At 38.5% G+C, this 26,263-nt stretch overlaps 1 protein-coding gene across 1 annotated transcript in view; it reads left to right on the forward strand.

Moving 5' to 3' along the window:
• The first annotated feature begins 3,097 nt into the window (after positions 1-3,097).
• LOC127436995 (ATP-binding cassette sub-family D member 2-like) overlaps positions 3,098-26,263 on the forward strand; it is a 36,571-nt gene continuing 13,405 nt past the window's right edge. Inside the window, exons 1-5 of the mRNA XM_051691567.1 lie at positions 3,098-4,196; positions 7,521-7,701; positions 8,010-8,131; positions 16,943-17,099; positions 17,476-17,570. Of these exons, the coding sequence (XP_051547527.1) occupies positions 3,252-4,196; positions 7,521-7,701; positions 8,010-8,131; positions 16,943-17,099; positions 17,476-17,570 (1,500 nt within the window). The 5' untranslated portion in view covers positions 3,098-3,251. The remainder of the gene's footprint in view (positions 4,197-7,520; positions 7,702-8,009; positions 8,132-16,942; positions 17,100-17,475; positions 17,571-26,263) is intronic.

The raw sequence follows: 26,263 nt of genomic DNA on the forward strand, positions 1-26,263 counted from the left end.
TGCCACAGGGCTCGGAGGAAATCATCTAGGGAATACAGTTTGTGAACACTACTGGGAATCAACAGCGCACGTCTTCAGCTCAGGGAAGGTGAAAGGCGCTATGCACAAGCGATACACCCGGCCAGCTGACCCGGACTTACCTGCTTGTGCCTGCCACTACACGGGACGAAACCGGTTCCACCCGGAGATTGTAGAACCTCACAAAAGTGTTGGGTGTTGCCCAGCCCGCTGCTCTGCAAATGTCTGTTAGAGAGGTGCCACTGGTCAAGGCCCAGGAGGCTGCCACACTCCTGGTAGAATGGGCTCGTAGCCCTGCCGGGGGAGGCACGTCCTGGGCATGATATGCCATTGTTATGGCGTCAGTGACCCAGTGGGCGATCCTCTGCTTGGAGACAGCTCTTCCTTTCCGCTGTTCACCAAAGCAGACAAAGAGCTGCTCAGAGACTCTAAAGCTCTGCGTGCGATCCAAATAGATGCGTAAAGCGCGCACCGGACACAGCAACGTCAGGGCTGGGTCTGCCTCCTCCTGGGGCAGCGCCTGCAGGTTCACCACCTGATCCCTAAAAGGGGTCGTGGGAACCATGGGCACATAGCCCAGTCGGGGTCTCAGGATCACGTGAGAGTAGCCCGGACCGAACTCCAGGCACGTTTCGCTGACAGAGAACGCTTGCAGGTCTCCTACCCTCTTGATGGAAGTGAGCGCAGTCAGGAGGGCTGTCTTTATAAAGAGAGTGCCTTAAGCCCAGCTGACTACAGGGGCTCAAAGGGGGCTCTCCATAGACCCTGAAGAACTACAGAGAGGTCCCATGAGGGAATGAGGTGCGGTCTGAAGGGATTCAACCTCCTGGCGCCTCTCAGGAACCTGATGATCAGGTCGTGATTCCCTAAGGACTTACCGTCCACTGTGTCGCGGTGTGCCACTATAGCAGCTACATACACCTTCAAGGTGGAGGGGGACATCTGCCCTTCCAACCTCTCCTGCAGGAAGGAAAGCACCAATCCGACTGCACATCTCTGGGGGTCTTTGCGTCGGGAAGAACACCACTTAGATGGGAACTCCTTCACTACTGTTTAAAAAGCATCCCAGGGTGATACCTCAAGAAGTTGGTTGAGAAAATGTCAAGAGTACATGTCTGCAAAATCTAGGCAAAGGGTGACTACTTTGAAGATGCTAAAATATAACACAGTTTTGATTTATTTTGGATTTTGTTTAGTCACAACATAATTCCCATAGTTCCATGTTATTCCACAGTTTTGATGACTTTACTATTATTCTAAAATGTGGAAAAAAAAATGTATAAAAGAATGAGTAAGTGTTTCAAAACTTTTGCCTGGTAGTGTGTGTGTGTGTGTGTGTGTATATGTATATGTATATATATATATATATATATATATATATATATATATATATATATATATATATATATATATATAGTATTGTTTTTTTTTTTTTTTTTTTTGTGGTATTAAACATTATGCCACAAATGCTGTTGATTGTGCTTAAGTTGAACCCGGAATATTCCTTTAAATTAAGGGGTTTGTTCAGATCACTGAGCAATAATAACAGTTGCACAAACATATAACAAACAGACCAAATTGTACCTGTACTGGGGCTGACTAGCAACCAGGGTCACGTTTGAAGGTGAGCATGGGCTCATTGGTAACTCGACGGGCTCAGTCAAAGTTTTGCTGGGTCCTTTTGCACGAAACAAGCGATTGATTTTAGGTTTACCTATAGAGGAGAGATAGAGGAGAGATTGTAACATTATCTGACAGATGAAGCTTAAATCAAAGATCATAAAAAATTAAACATGTCATTTGAAGAATGTCTGCATTGGGTTCATTTAAGAGTACAATGGCCTTACCAGTGTGCTCTTTCTTTGATGCAATCTGATTGACTATGAATAATGTCAGCAGGTCCACATTGCCAGTGTTGCTTCCTTTGGGTGATGTGTTTGAGTCCAAATTATTACCCTTTCTCTTCAGCCTTTGCTTTTGAAAAAATGCCTTGAGGTGTACCAAGAGAAATGGCAATAGAAATGCTCTCAGATAAAACAACATAGTAAACTTGAAACCTAATCTTATCCATAACAATTCAAACCTTGTCAGTTCATGCAGTTATATAGTTCAGTCAGTTATTGTTCAAATATACCATTATAAATGTGTAGTGACTAACAAAAAGATGGAAAAAGTCTAATTAAGTCGGTTTGGCGGGGTTAAATGAACTCACTTTCTGTTTTATGGTGTCTTCTTTGTTTTTAATATTCCTTCTCCTGTAAAGAGTTAGATGAGACATTGTCACTAGACGTCCTGAATTACCATATTCGAAAGAAATTCCGCATGCTCTCATAAATGTTAAAAGATATAAGTTGTGTTATAATGATATAAGGTCAGTTATTAATCTTTTAATAAAGTCATCTCTTTCGTCAGACACTGACCGCGATCCTCCGACCCAGTTCATGTTTCCGTCAGTCTGAGGCGGCTTAAACGTCACTCTCTGTTTCTGTTTCTCCTCAGAAAACTACATGCTAACAGCGTGACGATGTTTACTGTTCCGTTTATTAACTTATTATGGTCAAATAAAAAGGCAGTGACAGATATTATAAACTTAAAATTGACACTAAGTAATAAATGCGCAAGCGCGTTCTTCAGGAGCGCGCGTCGACCTCTTGACTCTCTGGAGCACAACTAAAGCGATTCTTTTTTTTTTTTTTTTAAGAAATATTTTGTGGGAAATGTAAATACGTTTTATTAAATCACTACCAGTGCAGAATAAAAATTAAAATATAACGAGATGTGAGAAACGTGCATGCTTGCAGGCTCGTTAAGAATAGATAGATAGATAGATAGATAGATAGATAGATAGATAGATAGATAGATAGATAGATAGATAGATAAAATAAATAAATAAATAAAAAGCAACAAAACGAAATGAAACAACAATAAAGCACTCGTAAACTTCACTGAGGGTGACAGTTGAGTTATACTTTTTTTTTTTTTTTTTTGACCGCTCAATCAGACCATTCCGTTATATTTAAAAACGTCAAGTGCAGCAACCAATCAGCATCTAGTGGGGGCGTGGTCAGTGAAGAAAGTCTAAATGACGGAAGCATCATCTACCTAGCGGTGCAGTTTCAACCGTACAGTGCCGTGAATTATCTGTGCATATTCTTTATTTAAGGCGTAATATTATGGATACAACGAGAAAAGAAGACTGAAGATCCCTTGTTTTTGTAAAACCAGGACAAAAAATGAGCAACATCCTCCATGCGGCTTCTAAAGTGAGATGGAATCAGAGCACTGCGGCGAAACGAGCAGCGTTCCTGGCGGTCGCCGCATACGGGGCGAAGACGCTTTACCCCATCATTTGCAAACAAATAAATCAACGGAAAGCAGCCAAGAACGACACAAACGCATTAGGACACGAGAACGGATTGATATCTACTCACAAATCCGCACCGGAGACTATTTCTTGTCTTAATAAATCGCCCGGCGTCAATGCGGAATTCTTCAAGCAGGTTCTTGAACTGGTTAAAATTGTATTCCCGAGGTTTGTAACTAAAGAGCTGGGTTTACTGTGTTTACATTCAATCGCTTTGGTTTCAAGGACGTTTCTGTCTATTTATGTGGCCGGTTTGGATGGCAAAATCGTGAAAACGATCGTAGAGAAGCAGCCGCGGAGCTTCATGATCAAACTCATGAAATGGCTCCTGATAGCCATCCCGGCAACATTTGTGAACAGCGCGATCCGTTATCTGGAGTGTAAGCTCGCGCTGGCCTTCCGCACGCGCCTGGTCGATCATGCATATAAAACATATTTCACCGATCAGACCTATTATAAAGTCAGCAATATGGACGGGAGACTGGCGAACCCGGACCAGTCGCTAACAGAAGATGTCATGATGTTCTCGCAGTCCATTGCGCATCTGTACTCAAACCTCACCAAACCCATTCTGGACGTGATTCTCACTTCATATACTTTGATACAGACTGCAAGATCTCGGGGTGCGAATGCGACCGGACCGACCGTGCTGGCGGGTCTGGTGGTGTTCGCCACGGCGAAGGTTCTGCGCGCCTGTTCGCCGAGGTTCGGGAAGCTGGTGGCGGAGGAGGCGCACAGAAAGGGATACCTGCGCTATGTGCACTCTCGAATCATTGCCAATGCAGAGGAGATCGCCTTCTATAGGGGACATAACGTGAGGAAATGCATTTGTGTACTTGAAATATACATTCAGATATTATAAAATGTCAATAACAAAGGCCGTGTGTATGTGTATTATGAATACAGTCAGAGATGATGAGATTGCTTCTATAGGGGATAAAGTGTGTAAAAGTGCAATGCATATTGTATTTATAAGTATATTAACACATATACAGTAAAATATATGAAGCTTCTTTAGGTGCCATAAGGTGTGGAAGATAATGTAACAGATGCCAAAATAATCGCCAATGCAGAAGAAATCGCGTTCTATAGGATACACAAAGTAAGGTTAAAATATACAGTACATTCACATATTACAAAATGTGAAGAATTATCGCCAATGCAAATTAAATCACATTCTATAGGGGGCATGTGTATTATTAACGAATATGCTTTCTAAAGGGGACATAGTGTAAAAGCAGAGAATTGTAGGGGCATAAGATGAGGAAGATATTAATGTAACAGATGCCAAAATAATCGCCAATGCAGAGGATATTGCGTTCTATAGGGCACACAAAGTGAGAAAAAACAGTACATCATGCATGCTTTTGTTTTGTTAAAATATGCATTCACATATTACAAATTGTGAAGAATTATCGCCAATGCAAAAGAGATCATATTCTATAGGGGACATGTGTATTATTAACAAGAGTGCTCTCTATAGGGGACATAGTGTAAAAGCAAAGATTTCTGTAGGTGCATAAGGCGAGGAAGAGGATAATGTAACAGCTGTCTCAAATAATTTCCAATGCAGAAATCGCCTTATATAGAGCACATAAGGTGAAGAAATACATCATGCATGTACAGTATATATGTAATTATATATTACAATGTGAAGCACCACTGCCATTGCAAACTAGATCACATTCTATAGGGGGCATGTGTATTACACAGGCATATATGCAATGCAGATGAGATTGCTTTTGGGGACTTTCTGTAGGGGACACCATGTGTAATGCATTACATTAATAAATATAAAAGACAAGAAGATAGTTTTTTAATGGGATCATTTTCTGTACATGCATTAGTGAATGTATACATTACATACAAATATAGCAGGTGTTAAAATCATTGCCAATGCAGAGATTGCCTTATAGGGGACATAAGATGAGGAAATACATCGTGAATGCATATGAAAAATATATTTGCACATACAGTACATCCCAATTCTGATTTGGGACAGTATGGAAAATGATAATAAAAACAAAAAGGAGTGATTTTCTATGAAATTCTATGCACCCTGTGCTATATTGAAAGCACTACAACAACACATTATTTAATTTAATTTAATTTTTTTATAAACACAAAAAAGTTGGGACATTCAAGTGTCTACCACTGTGTAATGTCCCAATTTCTACTAATATCACTTATTATGCTTTTGGGCACTGAAGAAACAGATTTGTCAAGTTCAAAAAGCAGAATTTCCTCCCATTCATCCATTATGCAGGTCTTCAGGTGCGCAATTATATAGGCATATGTTGCTCCAAAATGTAAAAATTTTCTGCTGTAATGATGCCCTCACAGATGTGCAAGTTACCCATACCATGGGCACTGACACACCCCCATACCAAGAAGGACACTGGCTTTTGGACCTGATGCTGATAACATCTTGGTTGGTCCTTTTCCTCTTTGCCCCAGAGAACATGACGGCTGTTTTTTCCAAAAGCTATTTGAAATGTGGACTCATCGTTGGACCACAAAACCCGATTCCACTGTTCTACTTTCCATTTCAGATGAGATCGAGCCAGGATAAGTTTGGTGGTGCTTCTGGACAGTGTTGACGTATGGCTTCTCCTTTGCATAGTAAAACCTTAGCGTAATGCAGCGGCAAATGGTGTTGACTGAAAAGGGTTTACCGAAGTATTCCCGAGCCCATGTCATGAAATCCATTATGGTTTTTAAGAGAGTGACATCTGAGGGATTGGAGATCATGCGCATTCAGAAGTGTTTTTCCAGAAGGAAAATGCCAAACCACTAGACTGGATCCCCTGCAGTACTGACCTGTCTCCAATAGACCTTTTTCACAGACTGTGATGATGCGTTTCCACCTTATTTAGCAGCATAAATCTCGCAAACTTTTTCATATCAGTTTTTTAAATATTGAGTGTAAATTTATAACCTTATGCTTTGTGTTATATTACCCTGGAATTCATTTAAAAAAAAATGAATTACCACAGCTGCGAGGGGGGTTCTAATACAGTTGCTGAGAGAGTGATGGTAAATTTGGGATCTTCTCCCATCTGACTGTCTTAATCCACCAATCTGTTTTTTTTTCTTCTGGAAAGTCATTCAAACATAATAGTGGATTTTTTCTTTTGCTCTTGGAGCAAATACTGTAGGTAAGTGAAAATAATATTTGCTGTAATCTCCCATTTACTCCCATTCACTGCTGTTGAAGTTTACCCTGCAATCGTTTACTTCTGCGTTCCAAAACCTGGAGTGTGAAAAAGGTCTATTGGGAATGTGTGGTGCATTGTGAAGTGCAAAATATGGCAACGAAGACCCCATATGATTGCACAGCTGAAGACCTGCATAATGGATGAATGGGGGGAAATTCCACTTGCTGAACTTAACAAACTTGTGTCTTCAGTGCCCAAATGCTTAATAAGTGTTATTAGAAGAAATGGTGATGTTACACACTGGTAAACACTCAACTGTCCCAACTTTTTTTGAGCATGTTGTAATCATCTGATTTTAAATGAGTGTATATTTTTAAAATAACAACTAAATTCACAAGCTAAAACAAGTGAAAACATTGTTGTAGTGCTTTCAATAAAACACAGGGTATATAGAATTTACAAATCACTCTTGTTTTCATTAGCATTTTCCATACTGTCCTAACTTTGTGTGAAGAATCATGTGGTTTCTCTAGGGGACAAAGGCTGTAAAAGTGGTATGTGTAGTGTATTTATAAATATATTTAGAAATGTAAAAATATGAAGATAGTTTTCTATATAGTTTTCTTTTGATTTTATGTTTTGTGAAAAATTTGTACTAAATTGCTAAAAGGTGCTATATAAATAAAGTTATTAAAAGTTATTACTGTAGAGGGCATAAGGTGAGGAAGAGGATCATGTATATAAGCATAAGAATACCTTCATATATTATAAACATTATATAAACAGTAGCCATACATACTGTAGGCTTTATTTTGATTTATTGATGTATTTTCTCTGTGTTTGTGGAAGCAAACTTTCCTTACCAGTTTATTCTATTTAATTTTCCCTTAATAACTACCCATTTGCTGTTTTAAAATCTCTTAAACATTCAGCATCTTTTGGCAATTATCATATACAGTATCATAATTTTTTCATGGCAGGTGGAGATGCGGCAGCTACAAAAGTGTTATAGCGTCCTGGCAGAGCAGATGAACCTCATTCTTTCCAAACGCCTGTGGTACATCATGATCGAGCAGTTCCTCATGAAATACGTCTGGAGTGGAAGTGGGCTGGTCATGGTTGCCGTGCCAATCATCACCGCCACTGGCTTTGCAGACAATGGTATGGATGTTCAGTTTATGTAATTCTATAAGTGAGTTTCTGTGATGTCTCAGTTTTTTGATTTGCTGATGTAGTTTATGTGTGATTGATTGTAGTTTGTGATATGAGTGTTGAATTCAGCGCTTTTACATGATCAACTTTTGTGAGAGAAAACAACACCAGTTTACCTCAAACCTTTCAAAAACTACCCAAGTGTCATAGAATAGATGCACAGCAGAGTTGAGACTTCTTTTTACATGAAAATATATATGAAATAAGTCTAATAAGCATGTAGTTTTTACTTAAAGATTCCATTTTGTCTCTTAAAGAACTTGCTGACGGTCAGACTCAAGTGTTGGTGAGTGAAAGAACTGAGGCCTTTACAACTGCTCGCAATCTACTGGCCTCAGGAGCGGATGCCATTGAAAGGATAATGTCTTCTTATAAAGAGGTAAAAAACACTTTATATTCCTCTACATTGATTTGTATTTGTAAGGGATACTTTACAGTCAGCCAGTTGTTATCGCAAAATAACCCCTGACAGGGTGATCAGGACTTGTATCATCGTAAAGGGGTTTATTTTGCGATAACAATCGGCTGATTGTACATTATCCCGCTTATTACATGGCTACTAAGCAAATAAATACATAAATGGCCATAAAATATTGATATGTGTTGATATTATATAATTATGTGAAGAAATAAATAGCTGAAATCCATCACTGGTTTATGTCAGAGTTCTGTTGGTGTTTATTTTGTGAAATTTATTGTCTCACTCCTCATTATCCAGCCTATTATAAGGCTACTTTCCAAATAAATAAACAAATGCACCTGAGACATTGATTTGAGTTTAAATTGTTTTATTAGCTTTCTTAAAAAGATCGCACAGTGATCCGAGAAGCAGGAAAGATGATTTGCAATACCCAGATGACCGGTCTGATACGTTTTAATCCCCAGATGTGCGGTTGTTACGCATAGATATCAGACCACTAGATGGTGCCATTGACCAATCAGAGTTGAGTATTCCAGTGCGCCATGTAATACGAAAGAAATAGCAGACATTTTTACTAGGATTTCCAGCACATCTGAAATTCTGTATTGTGTTTAATGGAAATGACGCTGAATGAAATTACATTTTTAATGTTTTTGAGAGAAAAATGGCAGATTCCTAAGTCTTGCTAAGGCTAATTTCATAGCTAACATTTTATGTATCCTAAATACACACAATTAAATATTTTAACTTTTTTGCATAATTTGGGCGAAATTACAGCTTGCTTGGAAGTAATGCCCAATAAAAATATTCTGCTTACAAGTAATATTCACCCTGAATCTTTGTAGTTTTCTTCAAACATCGCATTTATCTCAAGCATGCTCTTCACTGACACTTTTGTTGACTCGGTTAACAAGTACACTAACTTTTGAAAACTTTTTATTAGGAGCAAAATTATTTGGTGTGGTGGAAATGATGCCAGTCGTAATTTGTTTGGGGAAAAAATAGAAATAATTTGTAACAATAAATATTGAAATGGTTTATTTTTACTCTTTGTTTAGATGGTCATAGTTTTAAACATGTCATAATTTGTATTTTTATAATGGATTTTCATAGTTTAATATTGAAAGTCTGGGTTTGGGAAACAGCTTAAACAGTAACGTCTATACATAAAAGACATTTGAAAAGTATCGAAAATAAGTGATGTAGGCCTGGTAAAAAGTTTCTTTACCTTTTTTATTGTTAGTATAACAAAAAAGAAAAAGCTGAAATCTGGAACATAAAAATTGCCCAAAGTTGAGGAAACACCCATTTATGATTGTTGTTGACACGATCACCCAAGAACATGTCGTGTATAACCCCATTTTGCTTAAAGAAAATTAAGCCTGTTAATTATTTTTTTATTATTATTATTTATTTGCATTATGACAATTAAGCATATTTCCCTCGTATTTCTCAGTACTGTTATGCCGATTCTTATTTTTACATCACGCTTACATCATGGTACTATTGGTTTACTGACATTTTGAAGTACAATGGAGTGACTTGGACTTTGTATGTGATGTTTTTGTGAGATTCACCTATTTTGTCACAAAAACATGCATCAGTCACACTTAGGCCTAGATCTTGCAATCTTGGTCACATTGTAAGCACACATTAGTAACATGATATGATGTCACAGAGCAGTGAAAGCTGGAAATCTTTGCATAGGCTAATGATGGGTGTTGGTATCCAACTTGCTTTCTTTTGACTAAGCCTGCAGGGCAACTTAATCCACCATCTGTCAGTCCCGTGTCCCAGATGCTACACGTGTCCACCAGAACGCTAGCCATTATGAAGAACAACTACATGTAATTTCAAACCAATTTAACATTTTTACAATTTTCTGAAGTCATGAGTGGCGCTTAGTAGTAAACCCTAGCATATATGCAACCACCAACCCCTTGAAAGGTCACTTCACAGGGTATTCTCATTGGTATACCTTAGTGATTATTATGACTATATAAGGATTAGTCTTTCCTGTTGACTACACTGTGTTCCCAGAGGAAAACACCATCCCTACATCCGAATATCCATACTTCCCTACTATATAGTATGCCAAAAACAGTATGCCAATGGAGTAGTATGTCCAAATCCATAGTATTCATTAGACAGTAAGCGACAAATGCCCAGATGACCTACTACATCCGGTGGGAATCCGACAATGCATTGGGAGCTGAGGAGACGTCACGTTCAAATGCTGGATTTAAAACAAATGGCGGAGAACAGTGGGGCAGAAGGCTGTTTTCAACAGTAGGTGCTTTATACACAAAGAATGTTGCTCATTGTGCTTAAATGGTGCTTGTTTAACTGAACTTGAGTGGATTATTTTCACAGTAGTTGTCACGTCATGTACGCATGGTCCCGTGACCAGAATATGTTCCCGGATGTTAGTATGTCCAAGTTCTATTCATACTGCCTCTCGCATACATAAAGAGCGTACTGTTTTACTGGCCGAGAAGTGCGTTTCTCATCAAATACAGTCAGGGTTGGGAGGGTTATTTTGAAATGTATTCCACTACAGATTACAGAATACATGCTGTAAAATGTAATTTGTAACGAATTCCGTTAGATTACTCAAGGTCAGTAACGTATTCTAAATACTTTGGATTACTTCTTCAGCACTGCTAGATTTTTTCACTTGTTTTGACTATAAAAGCTCTGTCAGTACAGTAAGACAAAATACACATGTTAAAAATACATTCTCTGAAAAACCTAAATATCTTATACAGTGTTGTTTCTAAAACAAGATAAATCAAATTGATCTTGTTTTAAGGATTTTTTGATATTTTTACAGGAAAACAATAAAAAATTATTATCAAGAATATGATTTTTGCCCTAATATCAAAGGTCTTACTAGAAAAAAAGAAATTCTGATCTAACGTGAATTTTCTTGATATAAAAATATGATCGTGCCTGGTAACGTGCATGTAAAATGGCTAGAAATAGCATTTTAGCTTAGCGTAAAGCTGACAATTTATACAAGTTTTATTTCTATTTCTTCTGCTCCAAACTTACTTCAAACTTACTTCTCTGTCTGCTCGTATGAATGTAACACATCATAAGAAAGTGTTTCATCGCTGTTCAAATGCACTTTGGATTGCATCATTTCTAATTACCAATTATTTAAATTGTAACTGTAGTGGAATACAGTTACTTATATTTTGTATTTTAAATACGTAATCCCGTTACATGTATTCCGTTACTCCCCAACCCTGAATACAGTACATACTGTGACAGTACGCGGTTTCGGACGCAGGGCATGTCTTTCACAGAGACTCTTGGGATGTAGTGTGTCTGCCTAACAAAGATTAACACCTGCTAAACTAACTCGTGCTTTGGATTAAGTATTTTGGCCCATTCTGTAGAAAGACTGATATAAACTTCAAACAATGGGTCTAGCATAGGCCGATTATCATTTTCTATGAAGGGTTCTGATTTCAGGATGCAGAAATATTAGGTCACCTGTTTACATAAGTCTCCAAAACAAACATTGCCATTTAGCAATGCTATCTTATGACCCTGTTGTTGGGTCACACTTACTTCTAAAGGTCTACATGTCGCTCATTTGCATTTAAAGGCACTTAACACGAATAGGGTATGAAATGGGGCATGAAACTCTTAAAAATATATATTTGTTTCTTATTTTTTTTTAAACGCATGGTCAGTAAAAGGAGCCACTTATCCTTTGGAAAATGCTATTCGTTCAGACTGATCTCACAGTGAAATCGGAAACAGTAGGTTGACTTTCCTCTAGATAAAATCAGTCTGTGCTAACCGAAATTCGAAACACTTCCCCTTGTGGCAAAAGCGGTAAGTGTTGTTGGGCATATGGATATGTGTGAACTCCATTTTCCAGGTGAAATGTTCACAAAGGGGCGCCAAAATTGAGTTGTGAAGCGAGTTGTTTTTAGCAGTACTGGCTGAAATACAGTGAAGAGGAGTACATATTTTATAAACTGAAGCTCCTGACCCAAACTCCAAAACCATCAGTTGAGGAAAAATTTCATGTTAGAGGGAAAAATGCAATCTCCAAATCATGCTCTTCACTGACTATGCAAACCCAGTTACTTCCTGGTTTCATAACGGGATCCAAACGCAAGTCTCCCTTGCTGCAGACATAACGCGCTTCCGGTTGTGCCACAGGGGAAGGTAAACACACTGGAACCAATGCAAAAATGTCTGATAGGAGATGCAGCTTGTCGATAAGTCAGCAAAATGTGGCTGATTCTAGGGTACTGGAACTCTCGGAAGCAACAGGCCGACTTCCCACGTGATCATGTTGATTTGTTCACCTGAGGAAGTCAAACTAAATATTATATAAGCTGTTTTATTTTACATTTATTTATATGAGGTTTGCAATTTTTGCAATCCTGTTATTAAATTTGGGGACATGTTTCTGAACAAGGTTAGGGTACAATGGGGCTTAAGGCACCCCCTAAGGAAATGTAGCTTTTTTCTGGTCACAAAATGTATCGGGGTCAAAAAAATTTACCCCAAAAACTATCCTTACACTTCTCGGACAGTTACTGAAAAATGTTTGATTTAATGACCTTAAACAAAACTGAAATTATGTAAGTATATTGTCTCTAAGTAAATTTCAGAGATTTTCAGCAGCTACATAAATTTGCAACATTTTACAAAAGAAAAAAAAATTGGATCAAATTTGATCGAATGCTGATCATGCCACTGATTAGCATGCCGAGCAACACCTGTTCTCCTCTAATTCACTCCCTTCTTAAGCCATTCGTGTTCTTAGTATCTTTTGCTAGATTGTTGTGTGATGTTGAGTACTAACCTCACTCTCTCTGTGTAAGGGGGTTCAGTGGAAAGGAGGAGGCGAGAACCGGCTTAATAATATAAATAATAATTTAATAAATAACTTAAACAAACACACAACCAAAAACACACAGTACAGCTGCCTGCAATTCTCTCTCTCTCGAACTGTCGTCCCCGGCCGCCTTTATCCCTCGCGTGCCCCATCAGGCTGATTGGGGACCGGGTGTGTCTCATTCGAGCCCGGCCCCGCCCTCCTCGGCTCTACACTGTGCTTAGTTGGTCCTGTCTTGTGTACAGTATTTGTTGGTTGCCTGCGTGTTGGGTGTGTGGTTGCCTTCCAGTATTGGTGCGTGTCAGCTGGTCTTCCACGGAGGATACCTCGTCTCTGCCCGCATGTCAGGTGTTAAGTGCGCTCATCTCTGCTGGCCTTTTTTCTGCATCTCACTAACTTCAACGGAGGATTCTACGAATCTGTTCCTGACTTCCACAATGCACACACTCATCCTATGAACACACTCTTCACGGAGTGCCCCTTGTGCGACTACTACCCGCACGACATTGAAGATTGCTTCCTGCTGCTGCAGCCGGTGTCGGGATTTTCTACATTCCTCAACCCAGTGACTGCTCATTATTATTGTTAATAAATCCTTGGAACTGTTCCTCTACTCTAGGGTCTGTTTGTCTCACTATCATTCGTTACATGAAACAAACTAAAATAAAATAAAAATAATCTTGAAAAATATTTAGTTTTCGTTTATGTTGCAATATGTTTTTAAACCTTTAAACAAACTAGACTTCGACAATAGACCTCATTGCATTAACAATAGAACGGGAACACACTCTGGGGTGCCGACAGGACTGACAGTGGTGCCTCGGAATCTCAGTTCGCTCAGTTCAATATTTTAATTGCAACTAATGTTAAAAGTATCATCAGTACCGTGTACTGACTCAATTCTGTACCCGTACGCTGTTTGAGTACAGCCGACTGCTTTCAAACCCTCACATGCGTATGTCTGCGTGTCAGCGCTCATGTCTCGCTGTGAATGCAGCTGCGAGCGTGAACAGTTAAATGTGCTTTTTGGTCAAAATGCCCATCTGGTAGAGGTCAGATCTGCCGTTCTGCCGTTGATGCGATATTAATGTAAATACCACCGTCTGCGAGTGTAAGCAGACAGGACAATAATCTTATACCTCAAAATATCCGATCAGTGCAATGTGTAAATTCAGCCGAATAGCAGTAAGTGCTGTCTGTCTGATATATTGTTAATGTTAATCCAACAGCAATACTGACAAGAAAATAGAAAAAGACTCCTGTCCTTGGCTGGATATCTTTAGTAGCTTTAGGCCCAATAAAATTCAATGACAGGTCTGCTTCTCAGTCAAATCCTAACTACATGGAATCAATAGCCTTTTAACTTTAACATACCTCTCTATTAATATCTATTAGACACACCATAAAAGGGTGCCGTAGTTTAAAAACGTTTGTGAACCACATGTCTGAAGATGTCCACATAATCCAGTTAATTAATATTTATTGTAATTTAATCTTTATTGGCATGAATAAAGTTAATAAGGTTAAAACAAAGAGAACAGAAACACAGTTTTTCACTCGTTCTGTCTTACCCTGTCAATCTGTGATTTGTTTTACATTTCATTTGGAACTGGCAAAGAGTTTTGTTTTAAGTTCAGTTTTCAGAGTTGCAGGAAGAGTTACTTTCTCATGTCCAGTGCATTAAAGAGAACTTTTAAATTACACATTACACAAATTCCTGTTTTTCCCATTCTCCTATTATTATTTAATATTTGTGTCAATGTTTAGAAATGTTTTAGCAATAAACATTAAATTAACGTCACATGTAAACAGACACAATTTATATAAATGGGTTGCAAAAACTTATTACTCAGTGGGGGCTAGCTAGTTTGGGAACAAATGTTGACTTATAGTTACTGTATAGAGCACAACAGACTGGTTCTGGAAGTAAGAATCCCATTCATTTTCTCCATAGGAAAATGTATTTTTTTAATGATAACCTATAGACCTTTAAAGACAGAACTACTGTGAGCTCCAAGGTTGTTAATCGATGGTACAGTTGAAGTCAGAAGTTTACTTACACTTAGGTTGAAGTCATTAAACCTAATTTTTTTAACAACTCCACAGATTTCATATTAGCAAACTATATTTTTGGCAAGTCGTTTAGGACATCTACTTTGTGCATGACACAAGCAATTTTTCCAACAACTGTTTACAGACAGATTGTTTCACTTTTAATTGACTATATCACAATCCCAGTGGGTCAGAAGTTTACATACACTAAGTTAACAGTGCCTTTAAGCAGCTTGGAAAATTCCAGAAAATGATGTCAAGCCTTTAGGCAATTAGCCAATTAGCTTCTGATGAGAGGTGTACTGAATTGGAGGTGTACCTGTGGATGTATTTTAAGGCCTACCTTCAAACTCAGTACCTCTTTGCTAGACATCATGGGAAAATCAAAAGAAATCAGTCAAAAAACAATTTGTGGTCTCCACAAATCTGGTTCATCCTTGGGAGCAATTTCCAAATGTCTGAAGGTACCACGTTCATCTGTACCATCAATAGTATGCAAGTATAAACACCATGTGACCACGCAGCCATCATACCGCTCAGGAAGTAGACGCATTCTGTCTCCTAGAGATGAACATAATTTGGTGCGAAAAGTGCAAATCAATCCCAGAACAACAGCAAAGGACCTTGCGAAGATGCTGGAGGATACAGGTAGACAATTATCTATATCTTCAGTAAAACGAGTCTTATATCGACTTAAACTGAAAGGCTGCTCAACATGGAAGAAGCCACTGCTCCAAAACAACCATAAAAAGCCAGACTACAATTTGCAAGTACACATGGGGACAAAGATCTTAGTATTTGGAGAAATGTCCTCTGGTCTGATGAAACAAAAATTGAACTTTTTGGTCATAATGACCATCGTTATGTTTGAAGGAAAAAGGGTGAGGCTTGCAAGCCGAAGAACACCATCCCAACATTGAAACATGGGGGTGGCAGCATCATGTTGTGGGGGTGCTTTGCTGCAGGAGGGACTGGTGCACTTCACAAAATAGATGGCATCATGAGGAAGGAAAATTATGTGGATATATTGAAGCAACATCTCAAGACATCAGTCAGGAAGTTAAAGCTCGGTCGCAAATGGGTCTTCCAAATGGACAATGATCCCAAGCATAACTTCAAAGTTGTGGCAAAATGGTTTAAGGACAACAAAGTCAAGGTATTGGAGTGGCCATCACAAAGCCCTGACCTCAATCCGATAGAAAATTTGTGGGCAGAACTGAAAAAGCATGTGCGAGCAAGGAGGCCTACAAACCTGACTCAGTTACACCAGTTCTGTCTGGAGGAATGGGCCAAAATTCCAGCAACTTATTGTGAGAAGCTTGTGAAAGGCTACCCAAAATATTTGACCCAAGTTAAACAATTTAAAGGCAATGCTACCAAATACTAACAAAGTGTTTGTAAACTTCTGACCCACTGGAAATGTGATAAAAGAAATAAAATCTGAAATAAATCATTCTCTCTACTATTATTCTGACATTTCACATTCTTAAAATAAAGTAGTGATCCTAACTGTATATGCTCCTGTTGAAGCCATTAATCCATGTTATTTCAATATCATAAAACAAATGTGTTTAATAGCTAAATTTGTGGTGAATAACAACTCCTAAAGCACCAATAAAACAATCATGGCCAACAAAGAGCGCCACAAGAGCTTTGCAGCAACCGGCAACTCTGTAAATGATGCAATCGGGTTGGTCTTGCAGGTGTATATTTGTATCTGAATAGTTTTCAATAAAATTACCTGTACAATGTATTGTTGTCATTTTCATGTGAGACCACAATGTTCCATATTCATGGCATGTGCCTACAATGTCCAATCACATACTGTATGTTTGCTCTGTGTGCTATAGGTCACTGAGTTGGCAGGCTACACGGCTCGTGTGCACAACATGTTCTTGGTGTTTGCCGAAGTTCAGAGGGGAATATACAAACGTTCATCTGTCACCACAGGGGAGATAAGCGGGAACCCACCTGAGATGAACATTGACGGTTCTTTGGAGATCAAAGGTCTCAAGAATACAGGCTGACTCTGCCACTGTGTGCAACCTTGATAGACCAGTCAAGCCCTGAATGAGTGTTCATAGTTATCCAGTTCAGTTAGTTTGCACAGTGTGATACAGTTGTTGCTTAAGTCTACCAAGAGCACATTAAAATTGACATTAAAATATTTCAAACAAACATTTGGATAAGATATCCAAATGTGAAGACAACATTTTACTGGACAGCCACATAACAGCTTAAAATGATTGCCAGTAGGACCATAATTCACTCTCATAATTCATGTGGGCATTTATACTGCCAAATGAGTAAATGTATAATAAATAGTTAATTCTATATATGAGAACTCTGTCTGAAAATCTTATTGCATATGTTCCTTCTACAGGCAAAGTGATTGATGTGGATAAAGGTATAGTGTGTGAAAATGTGCCTATAATCACTCCTAATGGGGATGTGGTCGTGTCCAGCCTCAACTTCAAGGTGAGATATACCAAAATAATAATTTATTTTTAACTTTAATCATTTATTGTTTAACTTGTCATACACATTAGTGGTCGGATTACATCACAGCATGGTCGGGTCTAAGGGGGGGTGTAATACAGTTCAATGGAAAGGAGGAGGCGAGACAATATAAATAATATTTTAATAATGAACTTAACCAAAAAGACAAATACACACTCAGGTGTCGGACAGCTGTCCGTAACTCTCTCTCTTTGTCGCACTGCTGTCTCCGGTCAGCCTTATCCCTCTCGGGCTTAATCTGCCTAATTCGGGGCCGGGTGTGCGGAATCACGACCTGGCCCTGCCCTCCGCCCTGCCACATTCCTCCCTCGTTCTCTCAGGCCTTTCCCTGGGGGAGGCATGCCCTTCCGGCCCTGTCTGCCGGCAGGTCATCCCTGTCTTCCTGGAACTGGGAGGGGACAAGGGGAGGGAAACAACAACAAAAAATAACACGGTACATACACACCGTAATGGTGATGATACCAACTTACATATAATAATATTTAAAAAGAGAGGGAAAGGCCAATGCGGAGCGGCAGCGGGAGAGAGAGAGGAGAGAAAAAAAATATTACTCGCCGGTTCTCCGATACGCCGTAGCCTGGTCCTCGGCCACTCCTCCACCCTTTGGTGGATGACAGCCATGCCTCCCCGGGCAGATCGGAGGCAGCCCTCCGGCCCCTGGTGGACAGAACGCCCCGCCACGTTTTCGGTGGATGGTAGGGGTCTCCCCCACCCCTGGTAGCGGTCCTCCCGCTCCAGGCGGTCGGCCATGAGCCCCTCCCCGCTCGCGGTCGGTGGTCTCAGACCTCGCCGTGTTTCAGTGTATTATAGTTGATGTTGACATTGTGTAGGGGTTTATTCATGTCATACTGCCTAAACTCTCACTGAATGCACAAATGACTAGAGACCCATAGCATGATTGATTACAGCAGTGATTGTTAACAGCAGCTGCAGTGCCCAATCACAACATTGACCAATCGCCTACCTACAGTTGCATTTAGAAGTTTACATACACCTTAGCCAAATATATTTAAACTCAGTTTTTCACAATTCCTGACATTTAATCGTAGAAAACATTCTCTGTCTTAGGTCAGTTAGGATCACTAGTAATAATAGATCATAATAGTAGAGAGAATGATTTCTTTCAGCTTTTATTTCTTTCATCATATTCCCAGTGGGTCAGAAGTTTACATACACTTTGTTAGTATTTGGTAGCATTGCCTTTAAATTGTTTAACTTGGGTCAAATGTTTTAGGTAGCCTTCCACAAGCTTCTCACAATAAGTTGCTGGAATTTTGGCCTATTCCTCCAGACAGAACTGGTGTAACGAAGTCAGGTTTGTAGGTCTCCTTGCTTGCACATGGTTTTTCAGGTGTGCCCACAAATATTTCTATCAGACTGAGGTCAGGGCTTTGTGATGGTCACTCCAATACCTTGACTTTGTTGCCCTTAAGCCATTTTGCCACAAATTTGGAGATATGCTTGGGGTCATTGTCCATTTGGAAGACCCATTTGTGACCAAGCTTTAACTTCCTGGCTGATTTCTTGAGCTGTTGCTTCAATATATCCACATAATGTTTCCTTCCTCATGATGCCATCGATTTTGTGAAGTGCACCAGTACCTCCTGCAGCAAAGCACCCCCACAACATGATGCTGCCACCCCCATGCTTCACGGTTGGGATGGTGTTCTTTGGCTTGCAAGCCTCACCCTTTATCCTGCAAACATAACGATGGTCATTATGGCCAAAAAGTTCAATTTTTGTTTAATCAGACCAGAGGAAATTTCTCCAAAAAGTAAAATCTTTGTCCCCATGTGTACTTGCAAATTGTAGTCTGGATTTTTATGGCAGATTTGGAGCATTTGGCTTCTTCCTTGCTGAGCAGCTTTTCAGGTTATGTTGAAATAAGACTCATTTTACGGTGGATATAGATAATTGTCTACCTGTTTCCTCCAGCATCTTCACAAGGTCCTTTGCTTTTGTTCTGGGATTGATTTGCACTTTTCGCACCAAACTACGTTTATCTCTAGGAGACAGAATGCGTCTCATTCCTGAGCAGTATGATGGCAGCATGGTCCCATGGTGTTTACAGTTGCGTACTATTGATGGTACAGATGAACGTGGTACCTTCAGGTGTTTGGAAATTGCTCCCAAAGATGAACCAGACTTGTGGAGGACCACAATGTTTTTTTTTTTCTTTGCTGATTTCTTTTGATTTTCCCATGATGTGTAGTAAAGAGGCACTGAGTTTGAAGGTAGGCCTTAAAATACATCCACAGGTACAACTCCAATTCAGTACACCTCCTATCAGAAGCTAATTAATAATAATAAGTTGTATTTATATAGCGCCTTTCCACAAGCTCAAGGACACTTTACACTCCATATACATTTAACAGGACAAAGTACATTAATATACATTTCAACAAAAGTTACAATCTCAATTGCAAAGGGAGAAAGAAAACATCAATCAATAATAGATAGATAGATAATGCGCTGAGAAAAGATGCGTTTTAAGCTGAGATTTAAAGATAGAAATAGAGGAAATGTCATGGAGGCTATGAGGTAGATAGTTTCACAGTTTAGGTGCAATTACACTGAAGGATCTCCCACCAAAAGTGAATATACGAAATCTGGGGATAGACAACAATTTGGAATCAGAAGAACGAAGAGTGTGCGCTGGTGTGTATGGATGCAGCAGATCACATATATAATGAGGTGAAGGATTATTGAGAGCTTTGTATGTCAGGAGAAAAATTTTAAACTTAATACGGCATGAGACAGGCAGCCAGTGAAGACTAAACAAGATGGGAGTAATGTGTGCAGAATGCTTGGTGTTAGCGAGAACTCTAGCTGCAGAGTTTTGGATGTATTTTAATTGGGCAATAGTTTTAGCTGGTAGGCCAGTAAAGAGGCAGTTACAGTAGTCGAGATGTGATGTTATGAAAGCATGAGCTAGTGATTCTGCATCCTTCAAACTGAGAGTAGGGCGAAGTCGTGCAATGTGACATAGATGGAAGAAAGCAGTTTTAGTGATGTTCACATGTGGGCTTCACAAGTAAGAGATGGATCGAAAGTGATTCCCAAATTCTTCATGGTTTTAGAGGGTTTGGTCAGATTTCTATCAATATTGACACAAATGTCAATATTTCTTATAAGTGTGTGTGGCCAAGAAATTGGCTAATTGTCTAAAGGCTTGACATCATTTTCTGGAATTTTCCAAGCTGCTTAAAGGCACAGTTAACTTAGTGTATGTAAACTTCTGACCCACTGGAATTGTGATATAGTCAATTAAAAGTGAAACAATCTGTCTGTAAACAATTGTTGGAAAAATTACTTGTGTCATGCCCAAAATAGATGTCCTAAACGACTTGCCAAAACTATAGTTTGCTAATATGAAATCTGTGGAGTTAAGGTTTAGTGACTTCAACCTATGTAAACTTCTGACTTCAACTGTACCCCTAAATCTAACCCAACCCTAAACCCAAACTCTAACACCTAACCCAAACCCTACCCCTATTCCTAAACCTGCCCCTACCTCAACCTCAGTAGCAGCAAATGCAAATCTTTTGAGAATTTTTCAAAACAACATGTAGTTTTACAGTGTAGAAGTACATTTCTGATACTGGTGTGATTGCACATTAAAGGGATATTTCACCCAAAAATGAAAATTCTCTCATCATTGACACCCTCATACTATCCCAGATGTGTATGACTTTCTTTCTTCTGCAGAACACAAATTAAGATTTTTAGAAGAATATCTCAGCTCTGTAAGTCCATACAATGCTAGTGAATGGTGATTACAAATTTTGAAGCTCCAAAATCCACATAAAGGGAGCATAAAGGAAATCCATACAACTCCAGTGGTTAAATCGATATCTTCTGAAGTGATATGATAGATGTGGGTGAGAAACAGAACAATATTTAAGTCAGTTTTTACTGTAAAATCTCCTTCCTGCCCATTAGGGGGCGATATGCGTGAAGAATGCAAATCACCAAAAACAAAAGAAGGACTTAAATATTGAACTGTTAAACACTGGAATCTTATGGATTACCTTTATGCTGTGTTTATGTACATTTTGAGCTTGACAATTTTGGCACCCATTCACTTGCATTGTGAGGACCTACAGAGCTGAAATATTCTTCTATATATCTTTGTTTGTGTTCTGCAGAAGAAAGTCATACACATCTGGGATGGCATGAGGGTGAGACAATGATGAAAGAAGTTTCATTTTTGGGTGAACTATCCCTTTAAGCTTCTTTTCAATGCAGAAATAACACAACTGAACTAATAACCAGTGGTGGAAAGAGTACTGATTAAGTACTGCTACTGAAGATATAATTCACTTGAGTACAAGTAGAAGTACTGAGAAATATTATGACTCAAGTAAGAGTAAATAAGTAGTTTGCCGAAAAACTACTCAAGTAATTACTTTACAAGTTACTTTATGAAAATTAAATTATATATAGGATATACGCTTCCATTTTTAGAACACAAAGACATTTTTGTTCTTGAAAGAATTTGATGCTTCCTTTCACCAAGGATGCATAAAATTGATCAAAAATACTGCCAGAATCATTAATTGTAAATTATTATTACGGTTTGAAATAATTTTGTAAGTGGTATTTATTCCATTTTTTCTTTACCCGTGATGGCAAACATATACTGTGTCACCTATTCCTTACAAAAGCATTCTAAAGTGCTAATTTGGTACTCAAGAAAATTTTCTTATTATTAGAACAATTGAAAATGGTTGTGCTGCCATGTGGAAATCACAATACACTGTTTTTTTCCCTCATTTGCTGAGGTATTGAGTTCTTACAAGTTGCTTTACACTTGCAAGTCAAATTTTGGTTTTAAAAATAGGCAAAAACACATTTATCCTGAAATTCTATTTTCTCCTAAAGTCTGTTGTTTTAGAGAGATGAAGGCTATTCCATGCATTACTGTTTTGAAAAAAAGAATCTCTAATGAGGATAGAGAGGGATGTGGGTGGCACAGATGCACAACAAAAAGACAAGTAAATCACAGTATCTAGTTTGAGAAACAGACTCCTCACAGGTCCTAAACTAGCAGCTTCTAAATGTCAAAGACCTGCATTGCTGCAAGAGGATTCTTGGACAAACAGAACATTATAATTTATTAAATAATTTTACAAATTTACAAATTTTACAAATATTTATTTATTTGTAATATTCTAAATTAGTGGTCGACCGATATGGGTTTTTTAATGGCCGATGCCGATATCCAGAGAGCTGGGTGGCCGATAGGCCGGTACAATGCTGATATATCACACAATTTAATATAGTAAATATCAAACATAAAATTGCTAAAACAAATTATAATAAACTCTTATTTAGCACTATATTTACTCAATTTCACACAAAACAAAACAAAATTGTATTGTACTTTAAATGGTAGATAGCAGTTTCTTCAGATTTCTGTTTAGTCATCAAATTTGAGTAATTTATTTGCACATGAAGAAATTGTTAATATATTAGGAAGAAGGAAATAACAGTACACATAGTAGTCCAGCAATCATGGATGGCATGTCCACATTAGCAATCGCATTTACTCCAAAAATACAGAATCAAACCAATTGTACATACAGTTCATAGTGAATAAGACATTTACTTATAGCATATGTGAGTTTAGGAGCTAAATAGCAAATGGATCTACCTCCTTTTGTGGATTTTTTTCCTATTCTAGGAATTATTAATAGGACAGATTTTTGCGATCATAATGAACATGATGGATAGCGTGGTAGATGGTCACTTAAGTACTGTGGAGCTAGACCATTCAAAGCTTTGTATGTAACAGAATTTTAAAATTAATACGAAATTTAACAGGTAGCCAATGTAATGATGATAAAATGGGGCTAATATGATCATATTTCTTGGTTCTAGTCAGCACTCTGGCTGCTGCATTAGTATAGTGACAGGACAGAAAGTATTGGAGAAGCTAGAGAAGAGAGGACACTGGCGGCAGTTTATGCGTGAAGTGCTTTTACCTTGGGCTGCATCTGAAAACGTAGGCAGCTTACTTACTACCTTGCTGCCTAATCAGTTAATGGCTTAACTGACATCTGTTTTGAATGAATGGCACTTTTAAGGAAACTGGTCTCCGAACAGTTTGAAAAGTACCTTATTTTCATCGTACCGTCGTATACAACCTCCGGAGGCAGCATTTTCCTGGTTTCGGTAGCAGCCTTGAAGTTGCACTCACGTGCTCTTGCGGATCCAGCACGAGCAGCAGCAATCTCCTGAGAGTTTAAATGGCCTGGATCACCTACTTGGATTGTCACAGACAGACCATCATGATTTGTGAATGAGATTATCTTTTAATCCTGATCCTGAAGTTTTTGATTCTGGCTGATTGAATATGCGCTTCAAAGGAAGATATTAGATGAGCGCACGATGGGAAGAAAACACTGGATTTTCGTGAGGTTCGTGAATGACATCTTTTTAAACAGGATATCTGCATATTTGCAGATGGTATATAATAGAAGTTTTATTGATATTTGCCTTTTATCATTAGAAAAGTTACAGAGAACTGTTGAAGAGTGACTGTTAGAATACGTGCTTCAGAGGAAGATTTATGAGCACTCCACAGGATGCTGGATCTGCTGAAGTTGTGTTAGGTTTGTTTATTACATCTGTTTAAACGAGATATGTGCATATTTGCAGATGGTATATAATATTAGTTTTATTGATAATTGCTTTTTTATCATTAGACAAGGTTGTTAAAAGTTACAGGGAACTGTTATGATACGTGCTTCAGAGGAAGATTTATGAGCGCTCCACTAGATGCTGGATCTGCTCAAGTTTTGTGAGGTTTGTTTATTACATCTGTTTAAACGAGTTATGCGCATATTTGCAGATGGTATATAATATTAGTTTTATTGATATTTGCCTTTTTATCATTAGACAAGACAGTTAAAAGTTACAGGGAACTGTTGAGGAGAGACGGAGAATGAAACAGGTGAGCACTTTAACATTATGAGCTCAAACGCGTCTGCCGTGGCTCTGATATGCGGATCGTTTAAATGACTGTGTTGCACACCTACTATTATTGTAGTAACACGATGGCACGTAACAACAAAACGAACAGTGACTGGTTGTTTACATGTCTCAGTCGCTTCACATGCCTCAGTCGCTTCACATGCAAGCAGGCAATTTTCGGAACCCTCAAGAAACAAATCGTCCAAATGGGAAAATTTATCAGCCGATAATTTAAAAAGTCAGAATATCAGCTGATTTATCTGCCTCTGTGATATATCGGTCGACCACTATTCTAAATGTCTCTAAATTGTCTCTAAACTACGTAATGTGCATTGTGACTGAAACACATTCCTTTTTCAGGTTTATTCTCACTCACATATGTATTTTGACTATTAAGTTAACATACTGTACAAAACTAATATAATACAATATCATAGAGGAGGACATTTATCCTCTATTATACTGCAGCAATTATCCAGATATGGAATGAGATTATTAAGCAAACTTTTATCAACTCCTACATGCCAACTGAATAAAACATTTTACATAGTGTTTAATGAGAGATATGATTGATTCAAACACTAAAAGTGGCTGTTCTGTATATGTATTATTGTATTACAGTTGTAATAATAGTCTTAATTAACATTATGGTTATTTAACATATTGAGATATTATTATTAAGTAAATTGTAAATTGCATTATGTTTTGTGATTTTTCATACCTTCTTTATATAACATCCAACCCTTGTGCACTTTTGGCCTCTAGCGGGTGAGGCTTTTCAGACAGATAAACAGCAGCACAGAGCAGGGAAGTACAGTACAGCACCGTGAGCATGAGTGTTACCCACTAGGACAGTTTATTTTGAACAAGAGGGGCGAACGGTTATGGAATTTAACACAGGAGTACAATACTGAACTGATGCAGATTGTTAGAAGTGGAGAGCCCATCTGTGCACACGATGGTTCGAGGAACCGGACGGCAGGAAAACAGTCAAAAGAAGATCGCATTGTATGTAATTGTAACTATGTCAGATATTATTTTTGTAATTAACATTTTGTTTTGATTCAAAGAAAAAACACAACAGAGAAAAACACAACATATACACACCGAATCAACATTTAACTTTTAACACTCATTAACATCCCTCCCCAAACACCAACCCCACCCTACCTCAAAGAACACCCCTGTGGTCACATAAAATAATACACACACACAAACAATAAAAAAAATAAAAATAAAATAAAATAAAAAAATATATACATATATATATAATAAACATACATAGTTAAACTAAACATCTCCCTCCTCATCCCTTCCCCTAGAGTCCTCCAAAACTGCCAAATACCTACCCCACTTCCTGAAAAATATGTCCTCCAGCCCCAGCCTTCCATCTATCATCTTCTCATAAGCCTCCACCCTCCCCATCTCCGCATACCACTCCGGAAATGGTGGCACTCCATCTGACTTCCATCCCCTTAAAATAATTTGTCTACCGATCATCACGCCAGTCAGAACCCAATTTTTTATATATTTGTCGCCTGAATTTATAACTTCCCCATTGCCCAAATTGCAAAGTCTGGGGCAAAGTAAAATTTGAGCGCCCAGAATTATCACGCAAATAATTCTGAATCTTTAACCAAAAATCTTGGATCTTAACGCATCCCCAAAAAACA

The sequence above is a fragment of the Myxocyprinus asiaticus genome, chromosome 47 (assembly GCF_019703515.2).
Source record: "Myxocyprinus asiaticus isolate MX2 ecotype Aquarium Trade chromosome 47, UBuf_Myxa_2, whole genome shotgun sequence".
NCBI lineage: Eukaryota > Metazoa > Chordata > Actinopteri > Cypriniformes > Catostomidae > Myxocyprinus > Myxocyprinus asiaticus.